Source organism: Falco peregrinus, chromosome 5, assembly GCF_023634155.1.
Source record: "Falco peregrinus isolate bFalPer1 chromosome 5, bFalPer1.pri, whole genome shotgun sequence".
In the NCBI taxonomy this organism is placed as follows: domain Eukaryota; kingdom Metazoa; phylum Chordata; class Aves; order Falconiformes; family Falconidae; genus Falco; species Falco peregrinus.
Window position 1 is genome coordinate 17,335,751 of NC_073725.1, and position 23,281 is coordinate 17,359,031.

The following is a 23,281-nucleotide window of genomic DNA, read 5'->3' on the forward strand; positions in this document are numbered from 1 at the left end:
CCTGGCCTGCCAACTTTAATTCTGAAGTTGATTTGAAACACTTTACTTTGAATTAGTGTATACTATAAAAACCAAGTTCACGAGCAGCTTTATGAAAATTGCAAATTTGTGGTGTTCTGGTCTCTCCTTTCTTTATTGTCTGATTAGCAGACAAGATTTTTAAAAAGAAAAAATGAAAAGTAAACCCAGTTCACCTTAATACAGGAGAATTATTCAGGTTTTATTTCTCATTACCTAGCTAAGAGTTGGCAGTCAGAAGAGAGTAAGAAAATAAATTGCAATTTTTTTGTGAGGTTAGTTCTCTTTCTATGTATGTTGCTTGTTATTAGAAATTAAGATAATGTTTTAGCATCGAGTTTGGAGAGCAACTGTGCATGAGAAAATAATCAAATTGCATTCATTTAACAACAACAAAAAACAAACCACATAGTCCTTCCCATTTCTAACTGACAAACAAATACTAACCTTGTCAGGACATATTTAAAGACAGGAAGTTAAGTTCATGTTTAGTTCAGGCATGGCATCATTTATGCTTGTCAGCTCTGAAAGTTTACTGTATGGCATGGAAGTTTCAAAAGAGCATCAAGTATATAGTTTGCAGTGAAGCTTAGTCTGTAGTCTTTCTTTTTTTAAATTTTTTTCTCTTTTTTTTTTCATTCTTTTGTTTAAGTTCTCGTCCCACACCTAGAACTAACACTGCAGTAGAAGGAAGTAATGCTGTTGTTACTGCCCCAATCCAAAACTCTCCACAAAGAGATTCATGTTTGAAAAAGGTGAGTAGAAATATGTTAGGGGGTGGTGGTATCTTCATAGTTAGAATTTTAGCCTCGAGTCTATGGCAAAGCCAACTGTCTTCTCCATCCTTCCATAATTATAATAGGAAAGCAGTTCCTACAGTGTGCAAGTTATGTGGGGAAAAAAGAAAAAAATTGCAGAACTTCAGAAGTAAGATGCTTAGTCTCCTTTTTTTTTTTCCCCAGTGTATAAAAGGGATAATTCTATCTTCTTTCTTTGCAGTCTACTTTTTGGACCCAGTGCTTTTTCTTCCAATGTGTTTCTTTATTATAATTTTTAGCTGGCCCTGTCTGCTACTAACTAAATAATAAGTTAGAATATATTGTCTACATGGCCAAACTGTGTGGTATAATGTTAAGATGAAGTGTTTTGGGAATAAATGTGAACTTTTTTTTTTCAAAACATTTTTAAAAAACCAACTTTGTTCTTGTTCTAGGCTAAAAATATGTGCTCAAGTCAGCAGGATATGGAGTCAACATTGAAAGAGCTCATTTACACTGAGTCTGATCTTATCATAACACCAATCATTGACAATCCAAAGGTATAGCAAAATAAAATATAAGATTCAGGAACTTGTGGGTGAGGCTATTTTTGCGGATAAAACTTTAATCAGGGCAAAACTCTTTTCCTGTATTTTGTAATTCTCATTTTAAAACAGTTCCACCCAGTCATCTGGCAAGTGCTCATGCAATTTTTTGGCAGTCTTTTATAATCCTATTGTGTTGCTAATTTGGAGAACTGAGTTATTTCGGGATTGAAATTAAATTATGTCTTACAAGAAATTGAACCTACTAAGTGCTGTGTTTGGTGCTTTTGTAGATTTGTTTTCTGATAACTTGGATTAATATCTGTTACTTAAATGGACAAAACTGTGGGTTTGGATACTCAAAACAAGGCCATCTATGAAGCCTTCTAGATTAGGAGTTAGACCTTTACAGAATAATTTTTGTTACTTTTTAAATTTTAGGTGTGATAATGTTTCTAATAAATATGAACTTACTTTCTTTGGAAAAGAAGACCTGATGTTACAAGAAATGTCCATCCAATTTCTGTCATATGGATTCCAACATGATAACAGTTTGTGATGGGTCTCTTGAGCAGAGACACTTATTGACAGCAAAGGGAAGACCAAAAAAGAGTTGCACTGCAATTGCAATATAATGTGCATGTATGGGCACATGTATAGTAGTAGTGGAAGGAATGATAGGCAAGAGCCCCTTTAGTCTTCAATTTATTTCTGTGGAAAAAAACAAAAAAAAAGTTGTAATTTTAGCAACTTCATTCAGTAAGTGGTGGATGCAGGAAATGCAACACTTGTCATTGGAAGTGAGCGTCTATCTCATTAAGGATGTCTTACAGCTTTTAGTTAATGTATTGCTTGAGTACAACTTTTTTTGTTTTGTTATAATGGAATTCCTAATACTCTCAAAAATTAAAAATCTTACACAGCTAGCTAAAGTAACTACCCAACAATACTGTTTTAATGTGTTTGGGGTGGAGGATGTTCGTTGCCAGTGGAGAATTTCAAAGGTAATTATGCATTTGGATGCCACCTCTGTAAATTCTCAGTTCTGTCTCAGGACTCTGACACAAAGCCTTAGCCTTTCACTGCTTCTCTTCTTACTGCAAGTATGAGAGATGAGATCAGGGGTAAGTGTACCTACTAATGTGCACATGGATGCTAATCCCCTTCCAGTGCAATGCCAGGCTTGGAATTAATGCAAAATAGCCCACTAAATTGCAGGCATGTGTAATCAGAGCCACTGAATACTTGGCGATCTTCAGACTAATGGATGATACTGACACCTGGTAAAGCTGAAGAGCTTGCAGTTTAATCTCAAAAGGGATTTACTAGATGCTGGCAGAATTTTAAAAGCTGAAATGTCAGTTTATATTGTAGAATTTCCCTGTGTTCTGCAGATCTATTGAACTGAAAACTTTCTTTAGAAAACAGCTCTCTGGTTACACCTAGGCTTCATCTGTCAAAGGCTAAATTCCAGTATACAGTTACCTTTTTCGCATGCTTTAGTTATTGAAAATTTCACTCAAATGTTCAGTCACTGAGCAGTCATCCAATTTCACAATGTACCAGAAAATGATGTGGTGTGGGGAAAAAAGCCTCAGCTTTTTAGTAATTATATAAGTGATTGATGTTAATGTGACCTTTTATACTCTAGAATGATATAGTGTGTGTATATATATGTATTTACTGTATGGCAATTAATTGCTAAAATATTTCATGAGCTCTCGGCTGCATAGTTCCTTTCTGTAGCTTTTGAAACCCAAATGCAAATATTTTTCCGTATACAAGTAAGATAAAAATGTAAACTGAAAAAATCCCTTCATGTTATATTCCCATTAAAAAAAACCTTAAATGGAAATACTAATAATTTAATTATATTAAAAACATAGAGTTAAATCTCAAGTATCTGCTTGGATAAAATACATACCAGAAATCAATGGAAGATGCCTTAGTAATGAGCAGTGGTTTGTACACCCATCCTGTACAATGTTTGCATCTTTGGTTTCATGTTCAGCTACTTAGACATTTCCAGGAATGTATTAAAACTAGTTGTAAAGTTTGTTTATTTTTCCAGATAATGAAGCAGGTACCAATTAGATTTGACTTGAAAAATTTACATATACCAGCATACTCAGGTATGGATTTTCTGAAGATGTTAAAACCTAAGTTATGCATATACTGGTGTGACTCGCTATTACAGGATCTGTAGCTCTTGAAGATGATGAGCTGCCTCAGTTGCAGAACTCATAACTTTTCTGAAACTGAAATTGCATATGTAAAGTATTTAGCTAGACCAATTTTGAGTAGACTTTTCAAGTACTAAGTTACGCGCCCTTCTTTTCTCTTCTACCTTTTTCAATTACAAGCCCATGCTCAAAAGCTTTTAAAATGAGACAGTCGACCCTGTTTTAGTGTGAGAAAAACAGCAAATATTTCCCCCCGTGTTATATTTTGTAAAACCCAGATATTTTAAATGAAATATTCAACCAAATAGATTAAAATTTGAGAAAGGCAGATAAGCAAATGAAAACAGGATCTTAAAATGTGCAGTGTTGATCAGCCATAATACTAGGCAGCCTTGGCAGTCCCACCTTTAATCATGAAATACAGGGACTGTATCCCAAAAGACAGTGTGCAGTCATTTGGGGTTTGGTTTTTTGTTGTTGTTAGTTTTTAGTGTCTAGAAACTCTGCTGTTATTTCTGAAAACAAAAGGTTGCTCATGGTCATGAGTGTAACATTTCTTCCACTGGAAAATTTTCTGTAGTCTGTATTAATGAAATGTTACGCTTTATTGTGCTTGAAGAGGGATGTCAGCCAGATATGTAGTCCTAGAATTCACAGAACACCTCTTCCTAGACTTAAAAGTTACTTTTTTCCTTCTATGAGGTATGTATTTTGGAGAGTTAATTTGTTGAAAAAGTAAGAAAATGTCCCCCAGTCTCCTAATCAAGGTTGTAGTAACAGAAAATATTTTTGATTTGGCTAACATCCTAGACAAAAATTACCAGATTCAAGTGTCTAAGGGGATGTTATTTTATTTCATATTGCATTTGAGTAGCTAAATTATCACACTGATGTTCTGATATGTTTAACTATTGTTGTGTATATTTATTTAATATGAGCCAGTGTTTTTTTATGGTTGTAATACTTTCAGGGTTGTAGGGTTTTTTTTCTGGACAGCTTTCTGATTGTTTTTGAATACCCTGAATTTGATGGTGCTCATCAATAAAGATTAAAGACAGTATGGAAAATAAGCCAAATGCCTGAAGTCCAAACCTCTTTTCACATTTACTAATATAATTTATAATTGCCTTCATTAGTGGGTGTTACTTCTGTGTAAAATTGGAGTAAAAGACAGAAGACATACTCTTAAATGTTCTGTACTGGAGCATATCAGGGTGGCACATAAGTTACTAATAAACAGCTAACCAAACAGACAGTATGTATGGCTGCTAGAGTGAAGTTATCCACTGAGCCTGATAAGGAAGTCTTTGAAAAAATCTCTATTCATGCACACTGGTCAGTGAATTGAGCTACAGGATTTATGTTAATCATCCTAGTGACTTGGCTTCTTCCACATTCCTTCTGAAGTGATCTATGTTCTGATACTACTAAGGCTTAACTAGATAGATACCTGCCTATATGACTAACTATGCACATTTTCAGTTTATTCAGTTTATTTCAGTTTATTGTATTTATTTCAGTTTATTGATTCCGAGGAGATTTTGCTTTAGTTTTTGCCTCAGATTTACTGTAATGAAAAACTGCACTTTCTTAAGAATTAGTAATGCTTAAGGACAACAGTTACTGTCTTTCCTAAATGTAATGACATGAATTTTTAATAGAGTTGTTTTGAGGCTTTTATTGCTACATTTTTATGCTTTGTTTCTCTTCTTACTACTTTTTAAAATTTATATAATTTTCACACATGAATTATAACATGTTTGTTTCATGTTTTAAGCACTAGATTTACCATTAGATTCAAACTTTGGAACTTATTAATATTGATGTTACTTTCTAGTGTGTTAGAGCAACATCAAAGATCCATTATCTTTAACTACTTCTTTGCTTCTTATGGTTAGCTGAGAAGTTATCATCTATGCAAGACACGGACTGGAATGACTTCTTGCAACGAGTATGTTCACTGCTTGATTCCACTGAGAAGAATACAGGAGCAGCGCGTTCTAAACTGAACTTACTGTACTATCTGTGTACTGTGGCTGTCCACAAGGAAATTGCAAGCAGGCTAATTAGCTCTCAGCTGGTAAATAATAAAGCTTTGAAGGAATCAATATGGTTTACTTGCCACTGTAGGAAAAATTAGATGCTTTTAGTTATAGTTCAAGAGATCATTTGTGCACTGACAAAAATAATATGGCAAGTTAAATACAAAACAATGAAAAAAAACCCCAACCCTTACTAAAATCGTGTCAGTTTTTTTTTTTAAAGAGGTGAGGGAAAATAATTCTTTTAGATTTCAGATATCTTTACATACAGATTTGTTGTATTTGTAAAAAGGTTGGGATAAAAACTAACCTAGATAGAGAGTGTGAAGCAACATATGATGTAATGTTAGTCTTTGTAACTCATTAAGTGACAGAGAAGACTGAAAAAAGTTCATGTTTGAATTGTTAAATCATTTTTATTTAGCTATATGTCTGTAAAGAATAGCAAGGAAAACTTTCTGAAGAACATACAGTAAACCTTTCATTAAGCAGTGTTTCAAAGAGTGAGCGTACTTTTCTGAAGAGTTCTTTTTAGTGTATATGTAAATGGCAGTTTCACGTTTCAGTAACCATTTTCTACCAAACAATTTTACTAGTATCCTCTGTAGTGGTTTAACATGTTTTTCAGAGTATTGCATGTACAGAAGAGAAATAGAGGTATTTTCTCCATTATATAAAAGCATCACAGAGACCATCCTGAGATGCATGTTTTTAAGTGTAATTGATAAAAAGTAAACTACCTTGTTCTCCTACATTTATACTAATGCACCTAAGTCATATTCTGACAAGTCATTGTTGGATGTAGAGATATTAAAGACAAAAATTGCACTGCCAGAAAAATTCAGTGAAGAATATTCAGGTTGGAAGCAATAGTAGGTCTTATGCCATAGAATTTTTGTGAAAACAGGAAACAGAATTGCTGGGAGTTATATTCCATTATCACTGGAGAATTTTTTTGGAGACAGTGATCCAATAAATGAATTGCCATTAACAGGACATTTTAGAAATTAGTTAGTAATTATGCAGTTTTGTTCATAAGTGGCTGATCATGCGTGTTGACAGTCCATGAATTATTCTAGTTTTACCAACTATTTTTGTCCATTCTCACAAAATTAATTTATTAAATACTTGTTGGGTTAGACTATATGATAATCTCTGTGTTTGTAGATGAAAGCATCAGATGTTTGTTTCCTCTGTAAAGTGTTATTCATAATGAAAGATATGTTCGTTTTTTAGCACACTAATATATGTTTAGTAGTGTAATTTAAGGTGAGAATATAGAAAGAAATACTTTTAACCTCAGCTTTTTTCTTGTGAACAATTAGTCAATATCTACAGTATTGGTCTATGATAATACTTTTTGCAAATATTATCCAAATAAATTTTTATGAAATTGGTGATATGTTGATTTTTTTTTGTTTATCATTGGAATATATCAGATCGCTGAAATTCATTAATGTTTCTCTTCTTTAAACTGTAGTTTCCTATATTGATACAGCAGCTGCGTGCAGCCACCAACTGGGATATGTAAGTAACAGTTATGTTAAATGAATTTGTTCAAGTACGGAATTACCACTGAATTTGATTAAAGACACTCTTTAACAGTGTATTTGAGGAATGCTTTAGCCTGTCGGACTGCTGTGGTACCTGACTAGCAGTATGAAGGCATATAAAAGATTGATTTTTTTCAGCATTGAATTAATATATTGCTATTTTACAGTACCAAAGATTATAAAAAATCTTTAAAATTTTATCTGGAAGTTACGATTTAGTGTGTCATATAGTGTTGCTTAAAATCACTGAATAATCCAATTTATTCCGTAACAGTAGCAAAATAACCATAGTGGTAGCTTTTCTTTAAATGCTTGTCAGAAATATTTCAATGTGGTAGTGCCCCCTGCTGTTTGATTCATAGATACTGATTTTATTATTCCAATTTTTTCTTTAACGAAACATTTAAAATGATTTGCTGATACCGATTTCATTTCTGTTTTGTCAGCTATACTGAAAAGTTTAAAATGATCTATTAGAATTTTCTGTGTTACAAGAAAACTGAACATGAGCATGACTGATTAGTAAGACTATAACAAACTAAAGAATCTTCACTCTTATGTGCTAAAGGAAAGAAATACCTTTATGTGTAAATTTATGGCTAAATTCAGCTGAAATACTGAAATAATTTGATGATCCAAAGAAAAAGCAAATAAGAAGAAAATGTGAGCTGTAAATAACACTTCAAATATTTCCTGCCCTTGGCAATCTGTGTAAAATATAAACAAGACATAATTTGTTTTGTGATATTTTTGGAATAATATTCATGCACCTACAAACAGTTTATTTGATATGCAGACGTGCCAAAGTTGCTCGAGTGATTGGTTTGCTGGCATTACACACATCTGAACTTGGAGAAAATGTACCTATTTCTGAGGTAACTTTCCTTCTCTTTTTTGGGGGGTCGAGGGGAAGTGACAGGGAGGTGACGAGGCAGAAAGTTTAGATAATGCTTTTACTCTTTGTCAGAAATGTTTGCAGGTGTTTGGTTTTTTTAACCCTGCTTTATTTTTTCTCAGATGTGTAAATGGGAAATTGATTAATTCAATTAATTAAATGTACAAATTTCTCAGTTTATTCTATGTATATAGTTGTGGTTCTGATCTTTACCAACCTGTGGCAGAACTACCCACCAGTGATAAAACTCTAGCCTTTTTCTCTTTTCAGAAAATAAGTAGTCACTGTCATACTGCTTGTGTGTGTATGTATGTGTGTAACAAGAAGAAACTGTTGACATATTTGGTGATCCTGAATTGTAATTACTATAATTAGTATAAAAATATAAAATTGATTCTTAGAAATCCTTTTTTCAAAAAAGTAATTGAGATGGGGCTAATTTGAGATTCCTCACAGTTGTTGAAGAATGCATGTAATGAAGAGCAAGTAATTTTCTTTGGAGAAGAAAAATATTTTTCATCCTTTTTTCATTTTGCATGCTCAGTAGTTGACTTAAACAGAAGACTGATTAGACAAAGTGATTTTACTGTCCTTTTTTGTATGTGACATGCACAGAAATTGTGTAAACTTGACAGAATCTGCTATTTACTATCTGTTTAAAGTGTGAGCGTGACATTTCTATGTCATGAGGTGAAGTCGTGATTTCAGTGTAATGAGTGTTTGAATGTTAGAGACCACTGCTAAACACAGGTAGCAAATATGCCTCCATACTGTGCAGATCTGGTGTGTAGGTACATGCAGCTATTTCTTAATAGCTGACCTTATTGGCAATGCAGCTAAAGAATTTTTTGTTGTTCCAGGTCCCCCTGTTTTCTTCTTAATGAATATTAAGAATGGTTCTGATTATCTTGCTGTGTTGCTTAACATTTCAGTTCCACAGTGAAAGCTGAACTCAAAACATTTTTTGTTTGTTTTGTAAAGTTATGAAGTGGGGAAAGAGTCCTTATGGTTACAGTCACTGAAGTGTGGTCCAAGTCTTTTGAGTACTGACAGTTGTATGTCCATTTAATTCCAGGTTGCAATTTAAGTGTGCTTTTGCATGTGGCAAATTTTTCTGATATTTACCTCTTAAAAGTTCCAGTGAAAGTACTCAAAAGTAATTTTGAGATGCCCATATAACTTTGGGCTTTAGGTGCTTAGCACAAATATATTCAGCAATGGTTTCCCTAGCTTCCCAGTTTCCATCATAGAAAATATATATGATAGTCTGTTTTGTGTATGTAAAAGATTGAAATAGTTTTACATTGAGCTATAACATCATTTTTTTCAAAGTGTTTCCATTTTTTGGTTTTTTTATATGAACTTAAAAATTGTTCTCAAATGTAATTTAGCATTTTTAGAAATATGCATATACTTAAATAAAGTTAACTTCAAAAGTTAAGTCTGAGACCAGTGGCATTCAAACTGGACTAGAAAGGAAAACTAATTTTCATTGTCGCTTTCTGTCCCCATTCTTATGTTAATTGTATATATGTTCATTGGGAAAATAAGGATTTCTTATTTAAATTAAAAAATGTGAATTGTAATACTGTTCAAATGGCATCTACTGTGCTTACTGTAATTACATTAATTTTAAGTTTTTTCTCACAAAGTAATATCTCTGAATGAAAAAAAATCTAGAATGCTCATACAAAATTAGAATGAAGAAAAAAATTGAATCCTAGTATTTCCATGTTTTCAAATTTATTTTCGCATATGTAATCTAAAATCAGGTAACTGTAGGCTTGTACACAAGACTGGATAGTTGATTTACAGGAAAAGTAGGAAGGAGTCATTTAAGAATTTCTGATTTACAGAGTTCCCCACTGCTCCCTGCAAAGGAACTAGATGAACCTGTGAGTTTGTTGAACATTCTTGTGGACTGTCAGCTATTGTATGTTGTGTGATGCTTTAAAAAAAGTCAAGCCAAACATTTTAAACAGCATTATATACTGTATTAAAATATCATGCTATGATTTATCCTCTTAGATGAGCTGGCTGATGCTGTAGCTGAAGTTTTTTGGTGGCTGCTGTGATTTAGGAGATGTCAAAACCAATCTGTAGCTAGTCAAAAGAACAATCTAAAATGCCTCTTTGTGATCCAGGTCTTATAGACTAAAGATACATGACTGATATTGATAGTTGTTTCTATGTCTTGTTTCCTTTTCTATTCCTAGTAACTACTAATACAGTTTCCTTTTTTGACACCTGTTAGGCAGAGGTGATGCCTCAGTAGAGCTATGTCCTATAGCCCCAAAATTTTGTTTCCAAGCCTGAAAAGTCGGTTCAGAGCCCATGAAGATACAATTCTGGAATTACTTTTGCCCTGTATGTGTACCATGCTATGTACACCAAGTTTTCTTTCCAATTTTTATCACTCAGTCATAGCCTCTTTGCAGCTCTTTGTTACCTCATTATGCACTCATCCAGTTATTTCTGATTTCTTTTGTACTTTTGAAGTACCACAGGACCTAATGGATACTCATGCAGGACACCACTGCTGGGCCTTACATGTTAAAATCTGGCTCTTCATTTCTGCCTGCCACTGTCTTTTACCCAGTTATACGTTTATTTAGGGATGGTTCCTCTATCTTTGAGGTTGAATCAGCACATTAACCTTTTCGTCCTTGTTGTTCAAGCAATTTGTTAAACAGTAGTAACGTAAGGTCCTGAAGAAGCAGAAAAACTTAAGAAAAGAAGTCTCATCCTCATGTTACAGGCTAAAGTAAACTTTCACGTACTGTGTGCCAAAAACCTTTATTTTGTTGGGTTTTGAAGAATTAGTGATTTTCCCATCTCTTAACTTTTTCTTAAGAAAAAAAATAGTATTCTTATTCAGGTAATCGGTGAACAGCAATTTGTTTTAAATGTAACCACCGGAGGTCACTAAAACGCAAAAATAAAATGCAAGCAAGCTATTTCACAGACTAGACAAACACTGGAACTGTATACTATCTTTTTTCCGCTGTAGTATTCTAATATGTAGGTCATATTAGAAAAAAAGCATAGTAAATGAATATTTATACCTGTGAATTCCCTTGCAGTTGATTTATTTCCAGTTAAGTGTTTTTTAGAAGAATACTGCATTGGTTAGAAAAAAAGACTGATCTTAGAATACAATAGGGAAATTGATCTCTTGTATAATTGAAGATGAAAACATTTTAGGTGTAATGTCTTCTATCTGGAAATTCCAGTAGAAGTTGTTGAAAGGCCAGGTTTTTTTCTGACTTAGTAATGTAATTTTTTTCCATGGAATTTGCTCTTTACAAATCTGAAACATCATTTCCTCTTATTTATTCCTAGTCATTTTAGGAAGACACTTAAACTTTAACATTTTATCTTTGTATTTAGGTTTTGAAACTGGTTCTTAAGGAACTAGATTCTATGAAAAAAAGATTCTTTCCAGGATTCTTGGAAAGAAAAATCTGCTTATTCTTCTTTTTACTGAAGAATAATACTTCCCAAGATAGGGAGACTTGTTTCTATCTAATGTGGCTTATTTATTGAAAGAAGCTGTTGTTCTTACCTCTCTGTGAATAGATTGGGCCTTCTGCCATGTAGGACACAGCCACTCTGATGTGAGATTTCAGACACAGTTTTTTATTTTGTTAAGAGGTGATAGAGCAACTCCACAGAATGCCTCCATTTCAGGGAGCTATGTCCTTCTCTGTTTGGTAGGAGACCAGCCGCCTCCACCTGTTGAGTCATGCTTTCTCTGTTCTTTTGGAGGCAAAAATCTAGTCCTTTTCCTTACCTTTTTTAAATCTGCTGATTGGGAATGCCAGTCTCACACTATGACCGAGGCAGCTGTGCCTGGTTTTTTTACAGACCTGGGTACAGTGCTCTGCTGAGTGATTAAAGGGCTCAGAGAACCTGCTACAGCCTTCACACTGCAGGTTTCTTTGCAAAGCCTGTGGCTTATGGAATTCCATGGCCAAATTAGTAAACTAAATAGCCCATGGAGAATGACAGCATATTAGATGATTTCCATAGTAGTGACCTTAGAATGTGATTCCTTTGTCAAAGCAGTGGAATGTCCTGATTTCTGTTTCAATCCAAATTGGAACTCCATATAATTTGAGCCTTTTTTTCTGAGTTTTTGAAGTACAATTTGGTGGTTGTTTTCTACAGCTGCATTGTAACAGGTGCAGTTTTAGAACCTGTAAATTCATATGTAGACTCTAGCTAGTCTGATTGTACTACTTTTGTCTAGGTCTGCAGTTTGTTGTCATTCAAATTCAGGCAGAATGCTGATTTTAAGTCGTGTTCCTAGCTTATGTCTATGATAACTCCTGTTTCTAGGTCTATCCATGTCTGCCCATATTATAAAGAGATTCAAATAAAAATGGTTTCATTTGGCCATTTATTCCCAACCTATTTAGTTTTAATGTTGTTTTATTGTAAATAACTTACTGAGTCTGCCCACAATTATAATAATTTCAGTGTATTTGTTTCCTTCAAAGGCACTTTCCTTGGTTTGACCTGATAGCTCTTAGGTCAAAACAAAAGCCCCCAAAATAACAAACAAGCAAACAAAAAAACAAAACAAAAAACCCCCAACCAAACAAAAAAAGATCCAATTAAAAAATTATCTGTAGGCAGGAGATGGGAGCTGTAACAAAGTGTGTGTGAGTACTTGTACATGTGCGTGCACACACACATGTCCACTGTTTTGTAAAATGATTAAAATCTTCGAGTTATGTTTCTGGCATAATCAGGATTGTGACTTAATAGTTTTGTAACAGTGAAAGGAGATTCCATTTAAGTTTTCTGAATGACTTTTAGTAACATTTCAACCTCTGTAATACATTTCTTCAATTTGTTTTCAACAACCCAGTCCACTAAATATAACGTACATACTTGCCTGGGACATGTGGCAGGAAGACAAACAAATAAAAGATAAATATTTCTTAGGCCAATTGGCCTCTGCTGGCAGAAACTCACTGAGTGTTTGAGAAAAGTTTTTCTGAGTGAATAAACAGAAAATGTAGATATAATTAAATTAACTACAATGAATCTGTCAAGAGTGGCAATTCTGGATTGTTAAAATATTAAGACCTTTTATCATAATTGAAGGAAGATGCTTTTTTTCCCCCTTTCAAAAAAATCGATTTTATCAATCCAGTCAATTGGGCTTGCTTTATATTTGGAATCTGCACCAGGTACGTAGTAGAAAACGTGGAAATTCTTAGCGAGGGAATGGAAAACTTACATTGCTGAATGCAGGATCAAATAACTTTTTGCAATTTTCTTAAACTAATTGCCTGATCAAAGCAAAACCTGTACACTTTTAAAAGACATCTACTTGACGCTATTTTCTTAGTCCTCTGTTTTTTTGAGAGATGAAATAGTAAATTTTCTGCTAAAATTATGTCAGTGGTGTTGCCCATATATCTCTTTGCAACAGTCTTCAATTTAGTTTGTATAATAGTAAAAATGCTGTGTGTTTTTTTGGTTGGTTTTTTTTCCCCGCCTACAAGACTGTTACTTTTGGGATAATTAAGAGCTTTGCTGCTAGGATTCTTTTCTTCAGTAGATAAATATCTGCATCTCTGGAAGATGCAAAGCTCTCTGGCAGACCTTTGTCTGTGTTTTCAATATTTCATTCAGGATTCTAGGCATAATTTATATTCCTCCTAAATTGATACTATGAAACACCAAGTCGGTGTTCTTCAGCTACTTCTATCATAAAGACGATAGTGACCTGGGCTATTGTAAGCTTCAGAGAGAAGCTTGTTAAGGGAGAATTAAGGGTAACATATGTGAGGGGGAAAAGGCAGACTCTACATTCACATACAGCATGTGGATGCCTACTGATGTCCTGAAGTCTTTATATGTATCACAGTTGAGAGGCGAAACAGCTTCCCATCAGATGTTTTGATACTTAGTTTCCCCCTACTTCTGGGAGCTTTTCGGCAGACACAGAAGTGAACACGTATGTGGGTAGGTGGCTAGGTGCAGTGCTTCAGTTTTAAGGGACTGGTGTGAACCTCTGATCTGCCAGTCTTTCTGTATCCCTTCTGAAAGTCATATGCTGTTATACAATGGAGAGAAGTGGTGTTTTACTGTATCTACTTACAGCTTTATAGCAAGAGCATGTATGTTGGTCTTCTCATATTATATCTGAGTATTCTAAACACTGAGCTTTGAGATATTTGGGGTTTACATTTCTTTGTTATGATGAGATCAGGTTTTTTTGTGTAGCAGGAATGTATCTCAAAAATGTCCCGAGCTGATGAACCATCACTATTGACTGTGATCTTAAGATGAGTAATCAATAGGGAACTGATCTAGATTAGAAGGAGCTCTTTGTTTTATATCAGGCTCATTTAAACTTGCATCCGTTCTGTCATCCAGCTCAATGTGTGAATGCTGGTGCCAGCCCAAAGGAGGAGATAGAGCAATATTGAGTCTGGTTTTATTGATGGTAACACTAGATATACTGGCTTGAAATGGCTGAAATTATGGTATCAAACTCTGACTGAATGTCTCTGTGTAGCAAATAAGAATATGGAACAGTCTGCTGAAGTGTGCCATGTAGTCAATGTTAAAAAATTCTGCAGCCAATAAGTCTTTCTATGCATGTTCCTCTTGTCTGTCATTCATTCACCTGTCTTGCATTCAGTTCAATTATTAGGACTAGATAGAGAAGTGAGAGCTCATTCTTCTTTATACTAATAGGCATACAAATTTGGTTTTTAATCATACATACTCTAAATCAGAATGGTCTTAGATTTACACCATAGTTTTGAACTTTTAGTATATTAAACTTATCTATATTTTTTCAGGAAAAAAGAATTTTAATTTAAAAAGAAATTGCGTTTTTATTTTTGAGAATGCTGAGGTTTATGGTTCCTAACTTGAGCAATCAGATAGCATTAAAAGTACGAAAGCATCAAACTGAATATTTTGAATGAAATACTTCTCTAGTTACTGGGTATGACTATCTGTTTCCAATTATAACTTCAAAGCATTTTCTGATTACTGTTTTCCCACTTTTTCTTTCTACTAGGCAAAACATAGGATTTCTGTTAGATATTATCAAGTTTGTAGCTTAGTGTCGAGTTTTGTTCAAATCCACCCCACCCCATTGCCCCATAATATTCTCTCAGCCTGGGTTTTAAGGTAGAGGGGGGGACGTCCCCACCATCAACTTTTACTGAAATGCTATGTCCAATTCAAGTTCACTTATCTAAAAGAAAGGCATTGTAGGAGTTAAAGGTGAGATTTGGAGGAAAACCAAGAACGATCAATTAGAAGACCTCTGAGGGTATTGAAGAGTGTCAGATTCTTTAGTAAAAAATCTTTGAATTATCCTCAAATGCTGAATGACATAGGGAAAAAATATATTGGAATGTTTTTCTCATGTTGTAGTTTAAGAATAAAGCCACTTCATGAAGTTGAAAAGTGGCAAATTAAGATCCAATGAGAGGATGCATAATGATACAAAGAAGTGCCTTTCCACATGAGAAAGTGAAAGCTGGGAAGCTGGCAATTTTCAGAGAACTTTTGTGTTGATATAGGTGATGGGAGTGTCTGACATACAATAGCAGGTGCTGGCAAAACATTTCTGAAAATTTCTAACAGTGCGTGCCTCAGTTTTAAGGTCGGTACCTAACTGGACTTGGAAGATAATTTAAAGTAGGGTGTCCAAGTTCCCTTTGAGGGTTTTTTGAACCTTTTTTAAAAAAGCATCTGGAGCTGACCACTCACAAATCTTAAAAGCAGTTTGATCCAGCTGACATCTTGTGGTTTTTATTGGCAAAGATTTATCTTGTGAAATGATTTCTTTTATGATTTCTTTCCATATATTTTGATTTTAGATAGAGTAACACTTTTTTTAGGATAAAAATAGTCATACAAACCCTTAATTTACTGTCACAGTTGTTTATAACTGGTATATACATTGACTTATGTCAGATTCTTCTTTATATTTATTGAATGTGTTGTTTGTAGCTGGGAGGACTCATTTACCTTTAATATTGTTGTGTACCTTTTTAATGTTACTTATTTCAGAAGTAAACTTATTTTTTGAAGAAAGAACACTAAAATCTACTTCAATTTTCGAGTGAAACATTGGGGGAAAAAATATTACCTTTATTCTTCTGTATATGTGCTTTGAGACTGATGTGCAGTGTGGGTGTAAGATTGCCATATTTAAGTTGCTTATGTATAGGGTAACACATCTTAAATCAGAGAACATTTTAAACTGGTTCTTCATAATTGGTTATAATGATGGAAGTGTTTCATGTGTCACCAGACAGCTTGCAGGACTATTTCAGTGTATAAATCCTGTAATCACTTTTTTTTTTTAATTCTAACCATTTGATATCTTTGGTCATCTTGACTGTAATATTTTTGCAACACAAGCTGTGAGACTTCTATTTAAAGCATAATGTGACTTTGTTTTCTGGACAAATGGCCATTCCCACTGTATTTCTTTTTAAAGTGGGAAATGTTTCTTATTTCACTTTAAGCTTAAAGCTCTGCTTTAAGCTTTTAATTTTTTTTAACATTGCATAGTCATTTACTTTGTACAGTTAGCTATTTGCATATTACCTCAGCTAAAGAAACATAATTATCTCACAAAAATGCTGTTAAATAATGACTTCTTTAACACAACTAGTATTTGAGGCTTAAGATCTCATATTTTACCTTTTAGCATAAAACAATCATACAGTTTAAAATGTAGCTGTTTAAACTCTTTGTATGACATGCTATAACTCCATTTTTTCTTTCATTCTATGCATTATAATGTAAATGTACAGTGAGAATAGTTTTAAGTCCTACTTAGTTAAAATATTTTACATTTGTAGTTAAAAGTAATATTTTTTCACTATAATATAATAACTCTCTATATTACTATTGATTTTTTTTTTTTTTTTTACTTAAATTCTGTGGTAGTGAAGTAAGTTGCCACGTTTTAAGTTGGTTATTCCACTGTCCTAGATTATTCCCAGGTATCTTTTGCAGACAAGCGGCTCCCATTGAAGGGAGTTTTACATGCAAGACAACTGTAGAATCAATAATTTCTTTTAATGGGAATTATGTCAGGGAGGACTAAATTTACTCAAAAAACCTGAAATACTTCATTTCTTATTTTCCATTTCAGAACTGGAAATATGTAAAGAAATTTCTACTGTGTAAAACCTACTAAGAAACAGACTTGGACCCAATAGTTCTTACTTTTTAAAAGTAACATAATCATAGATGTTAGGCTAGTAAATAATGCTTATGTTTTTCCTTCAATTCAGCTGCATAGAGAACTTAAAACATATAATTTACATATGTTTTCTGTCCCTAAGTCTCCCAATTTCATATTTGCCTTGAGAGCAGAGGTTGCTGTTAAGCAGGAGGAGTGTAAAAGAAATTAATAGTTCATGGATTAGTTTGTGCAAGCCATCCTTTTCTAGGGCTGCAAAGACTAAAACCTGGAAGCTGCTTTGATTTGGAAGGCATCTGGAGGAGTCTTGAATAGGATTTCCCTTTTTGGTTTGATCCTAAGGTGATAAGCAGTTTCAGGTTAACTTACTTCCAGAAGAAAATGATGATTGTGTGAAGTGTACCACGTACCTGACAGCTGCCTTTATTATGTATGTACTGTGCAGCAGGAAGCTTAGTTTTTCTGACTGTTGTACTATGTAGGCTTTTGCTGAACTAATTTCAGTTCCCCCCTCCTCTGGCATCAGTTTCCTGAGGCTTTAGCATATCACTTGTGTCCTGCTCTGTGTATGCATGGAATAATTTTGCTTTTATTTGTTGTATTTGGGAATCTAAACTGAAAATGATATCTTAGAGGTTTTTTGCTTTATTCGTACACACACAGTGCAACATGAATAATGCATTTGATTTTTTTTTATAAAGAAAAAAAAAATCAAGACAAGTAAGAGGAAATCCCAGATGGGAAATTTGAAGTACCTTGCTGCTTTTTTCCCAAAAACTTAAGGGTGGTTATCCTGCAGCATTAAAAATGGAAAGATTCAGCCTGTCAATGGTACTAAATGAATGTGATGTTAACAAATAAACTGTCAGCCACTTCACCAGTTACCTTTGGGAATATATCCTTAGCTTTCTTTGTAAAGCCTGTACTCTCAAGAGCACTGAGAGCTGTTTCATGAAGAGGGAAAAATTCAAAATATTCTAAAGCCCCAAGAGCACTTACTGCCTGCAGTTCCCTCTCTAATTAACGTAAGGCAGCTAAATCTGTATGTAGGAAATGCAGTAGGGATACTTGAACGCTCCTTACTTTTACTGCTAACAAGCAGATCTGTCTGCTAACAGAGCCTGCTTTCTCATGAATTGATTTGCACTTGGCTGACTTCTAAACTTAATTATATGAAGGCTACCATTTAGCGTATTCATCTCTTTCCTTGTTAGCTATCTCAAAGTTTAAACAGAAAATCCTTGGTTTAGGAGGGCGTGTTCTAAAACTTAATAATGTCTGAACTTCTTCTGTCTGTAGTGTGTTCAAAATTTTTTCATGTATGTATTGCCTTTTTAAAAATAAATGAGTTTGTATGTTGCTGTTTTGCTTCTAGAGGTTTCAAAAAAAAGTAATATTTTTTTTTAATTTTTTTTTACTCTTACTTTGGTAGAAATTGGGTAAGAAGTGTCAAATGTTTGCAGGGGACAATGCTGAAATGAGTGTCTGAATGCTTTTCTTTTTATGTTATCCCAGTTTTAATGAAAACAACACATTAAAGTAAGAGTATAGAATTTTGTATGGTTGTGTATCACGTGACTGAGATATGAATTTGTCACGTGTTGTAGATCTAAATTAGATGTGTTCTTGGACTAGTATTATCTGGCATCATGGATAGACTTTGGTCTTTGCTTGTAGCATCAATTTATGTTACTTGCACTGGCGTACTGTGGGTAAATTTTGTAGAGCAAAATGAAAATTAAGGTAAATCTCAAAATGAATAGTTTGAAACTGATATGTTTCTCTTATTTCTTAGATTTGCGAAAGGCTTCTCTTAGTTCCAAATAACTTTTAGGTTCCTCTTAGTTTCAAATAACTTTTCTAGCTAATTTGAACTTTTAATATGTTAAAGAAGAGGTACACTACAGGGCAAAGAATTTTATGTATTAAGGAGGACAGCTCCAGGAGATCTTTTAAAGTTTATTATTTCTAAGACAAATCTGTTTACAGTGTATGATTTCCCCCCTTTCCGTTTTTCTGTTTTACTGTGCAGCTGACAGCTGTTGCTTTATGAGTAAATGGATATGTCATATACACTGGAGATATGCATGGGGTGTGAAAGGCTAAGTGAACTAGATGGAATATTGTTTCTGTAGTTAACAATAACCTAGCAAGAACACATTTTTTTCCTGTGGAAGAAGTGAAAGACTTGCTTTTCTTACATTGCTACAGTATCAGCAGAACCATCAAATACATACAGGAGACAGTTAAGTTAGCATTCTTGCTGTGAGCAAGAGAGACCACACTGAAGAATTTTTCATACCTAAGCTTCCTGACATGAAATACATGACTCTTTCTACTAATTCTGGAAAACACGTATTTATGTGAGGTTTTAAATATTTCCTGGCATAATTTTGATGCTGCTTGCCTGGTGTTTGCAAAGTCACGTCATATAACATTGCCATTCTATGTTGTGCTGCTATTAGTCCTCTTTTTATTAAAGCTTGACATAACTGAGAATTTGGGTTTAATATATTTTCTATACTTTTAATTTCTTTTCAGTCATCCAACTTTGTGTCAACGTGAATTGTTGTACACTTTGCTCATTGAAGTGTTTAGCTCTTGCAACTAAGTATGTACCTTGAAGAATGAACCTAAAAGAGAACCCTTTTCCCATTTTATTTTGTCTCACACTTGCAAATTAATCAAATCATAGACTAGTAAGAAAAGTAGAAAAATCCAGCCTTCTTCCCTAAAGCACATGCCTTCTTGATTGACACAATTAGGCTACAACATGTTTTAGTGATAGAAATTGCACACTGGCTGTAGCTGAAAAGCCTAATTTCCTACTGCCTTGTGGTTACAGCACTAAAAGACACTGAAATCAGGCTCAGTGTTAGGCAAGATCAGTTGTATATGGCTTGCAGTCCTAGATTTTCCTCTGAACGCCAGCTCTTTCAGCTATCATCTGGAAATATAATGCGATTTTTTTGGTCTGAAACACATTTTAAAAAGTAATTCTGTAGAGAAGAAGGAAATTCCTAGCCAGATGTTGTTCTGGCTTGCACTCTTACAGCAGAATGCAGGAATTTGCAATAATCAATAATGAGACCTAATTTCAAAGAACATTTGTGGAAAATCCTCTATGTCTATAGAGTATGTTAAAGTAAGAGAAATTCTATATCGAATTAACCAATCTAAAACATCCTACATGGATATTTTATTGATGGATATTGGTTTTAAAGAGTGTCATCAGCATGGCTTCTAAATCAAGTGGATAACAGGCCCACTACCTGGAAGCAGAAGATGTCTTAGAGTAACCTCACATTGAGTTATGAAAAGAATAAAAATTCAGCAACTTGATATTCAGAAAAGGCAAGGATGAATGGTAGAAACCTGCATATAATGATGATAGTAAAATATAGGAAAACAAAAAAGGAGAGAGAGGGGAAAAGGCAAGGAAGAATTAAAAAAAAAAAAAAAAAAAAGCCCTTTCCTTTGAATGCTGCTGCCAAATCTTATTCTGTGAAGACCGGTTTCTATTTCCAGTTATTCTAGTTATTTTAGATGTAAAGCAGCTCCAGCTGATAGCCACTGACCTCAGTTATTAAGGCAGAAATCTTTCTAATTCAGGGACCCTTCAATTTCTGGGCTCCTGAGCAATTTTTTTTCTTTCCTGCCCTTGGCAAAAATGAAAACAGGATCTCTCTCCTGTTTGAAGCAAATCTTTTTACCTAATCCTTCCTGTCATTAAACAGCTTCAAATTCAAGGGCTGGGGTGGAAGTCAGATATATTCATTAACACCTGCAACTGACATCATGTAATAATACATCTGTCGTGACAAACTAGGAGGAATAACAGCTATAAATTTTTTTCTTAAAAAAACCCAACCAACAAACAAACAAACCCCAAAGCTTGTAGACAGTTCTTTTAGCTGCATTTTTTGTTAGTCAACATAACAGATTTGTAAGTTAATTCCTACTATTTGTGTCTGCTTGTATCACTTTGGGATCTTGAGTTGTTTCCAGAGGAAGTTGATGGAGCCTCCAGTTGAGTTAATGACATCTGGTTGGCTACTCATCTGCTAAGACCTCTTCCTACAGCAGTTATGTAAAAGTTGAAAAGGTAAGAGTTTGTATGGTGAATCAATTTTGCATTGTATTCCATCTAGAAAAATGTCACACATCCATCTGGTATTGCTCCCTGGAGGAGCTATATTTCTGCATAAACTCTGCAATATGTTGTACATCTGCTTATCTTTTTTTCTACATTCTGGACAACGTTAGTACCACATCCATAGTCTGCTGGTCAGATCTCCCTTCAGTCCTCCTTCTTCCATCACCCAGTTTATTGTATTGAACACAAAATTTGCAAAACCTGAATATTTCACCGTTTCAGACCCTTTCTTCTTGTATCTGCACCCTATACAAGTTGGACAAAACTATCTGTTTCCATCTTGCCACCTAACTCTTCAGTCAAGCCACTTGTTTATTTCAGGATATTTAACTAGCTTTCACTGAGGTGTAGTGGATCACAGGTACACATGGATCCAACTCCTGATGGATTTGTTAATCCCTTGTAATATTTTAACTCTTAATTTTTGTGGAGAGTTGACCTTGGCTGGATGCCAGGTGCCCACCAAGCTGCTCTATCACACCTCTCCTCAGCAGAACAGGGGTGTGGGGGGAAAATAAGCCATTTGTGGGACGAGAGAAAGGCAGATTAATAAAGCAATAGCAGAGAGCATGCGTGTGGAATCAAAGGGAAACAAAAGATGTTATTCTCTACTTCCCATCAGCAGGCAATGTTCAACCACTTCCCAGGAAGCAGGGCTTTGGTATGGGTAGCGGTTGCTCCAAAAGACAAATGCTGTAAATAAGAATGCCCCCACCTTCCTCCTCCTTTTTCTTAGCTTTTATATCTGAGCAGACGTCATATGGCATGGAATATCCCTTTGGTCACTCTGGGTCAGCTGTCCTGACTGTGTCCCCTCCCGAGATCTTTCTCACTACCACCCTGCTGGTGGGAGCAAGGGAATGTTGGAGAGACAGCCTTCATGGCTGTGCGAGCACTGCTCAGCAGTAGCAAAAAACACTGGTGTGTTATCACCACTTTTCTAGGTACCAGTACAAGCACAGCACTGGGAGGGCTGCTATGGGGATCAGCCCTGCCCAATACAATACTCTATTGAGAAGGGAAGTAGGCAACATGCTCGAGATGTTTGGAGAAGGCTGCTAGTCTCTTTTTTTTTTTTTTTTTTTTTTTTTTAAAATGGGCCATTTTAAAGATGCATACTTGGTATAAATATTGCTGTAGTTTCTTTTCTCGTTACTGATAATATAACCACGGCATACTTTGTCCGCTTATTGAGAGTGCTTTCACATTACTTCTCCACGTTATGTGATGTGTGTATACACAAGAAAATGAACGGAAAACTAATTTCCATTGTGCTTGAAGCACTGGCAGTTTTGTCACTGTAAGGGTTTTCAGAATTACAAGTACGTTTTAATTCACACTAATACTTGCTGATAGTCATGCTAATAGATCAGAGATGGAGCAGTATGGTAAATCTATACGTTGCCTCTTTACATCTTAAGATATAAAATACCTTCTTTTTTACTATGCTGTTATTTTTACTTATGGACTCCTGAAACTGGAGAGAAACTTCTAGATACAGCTTGAAATGGCTTGAGAATCTACTACAGATAGTAGTAATACATCAACTCCACACACTAGTGTAGATGAAGGTAATGACTGTCTACTCAGTTATGAATATTTCTTCTTTTTTCTCTTCTTGTCTTCTATGATATGATATAATATTCTATGAATATTTTTTCTTGTCTTCTACCAGACAGTGTAGGACTTGCAGTTCATTACTATTTACTTCTTTAAAAGGGAAAATATAGGCAAATTGAAAAGAAAAAATAATGTACTGTAGGGAAGAAGGAGACTTTATTTATCAGACTTCATAATTCAAATAAACTTAATTTTTCTGTTGTGTGTTTTACCAGGTAATGTACTTTATCTAAAATTTATACCGCCTTTTAACATTGAATCAAAGCTTTTGGGCAGAGTTTTTTCAAGTCTTATATTTTGCCTTATGAA

The 23,281-nt window shown here is 34.4% G+C and overlaps 1 protein-coding gene across 3 annotated transcripts in view; it reads left to right on the forward strand.

Annotated features, from left to right (window-relative positions):
* ULK4 (unc-51 like kinase 4) overlaps positions 1-23,281 on the forward strand; it is a 249,791-nt gene that overhangs the window by 19,296 nt on the left and 207,214 nt on the right. For all 3 annotated transcript variants that reach the window (XM_055803861.1, XM_055803863.1, XM_055803862.1), the window contains exons 12-17: positions 671-773; positions 1,232-1,336; positions 3,393-3,453; positions 5,403-5,584; positions 7,027-7,073; positions 7,896-7,974. In XM_055803861.1, the coding sequence (XP_055659836.1) occupies positions 671-773; positions 1,232-1,336; positions 3,393-3,453; positions 5,403-5,584; positions 7,027-7,073; positions 7,896-7,974 (577 nt within the window). The remainder of the gene's footprint in view (positions 1-670; positions 774-1,231; positions 1,337-3,392; positions 3,454-5,402; positions 5,585-7,026; positions 7,074-7,895; positions 7,975-23,281) is intronic.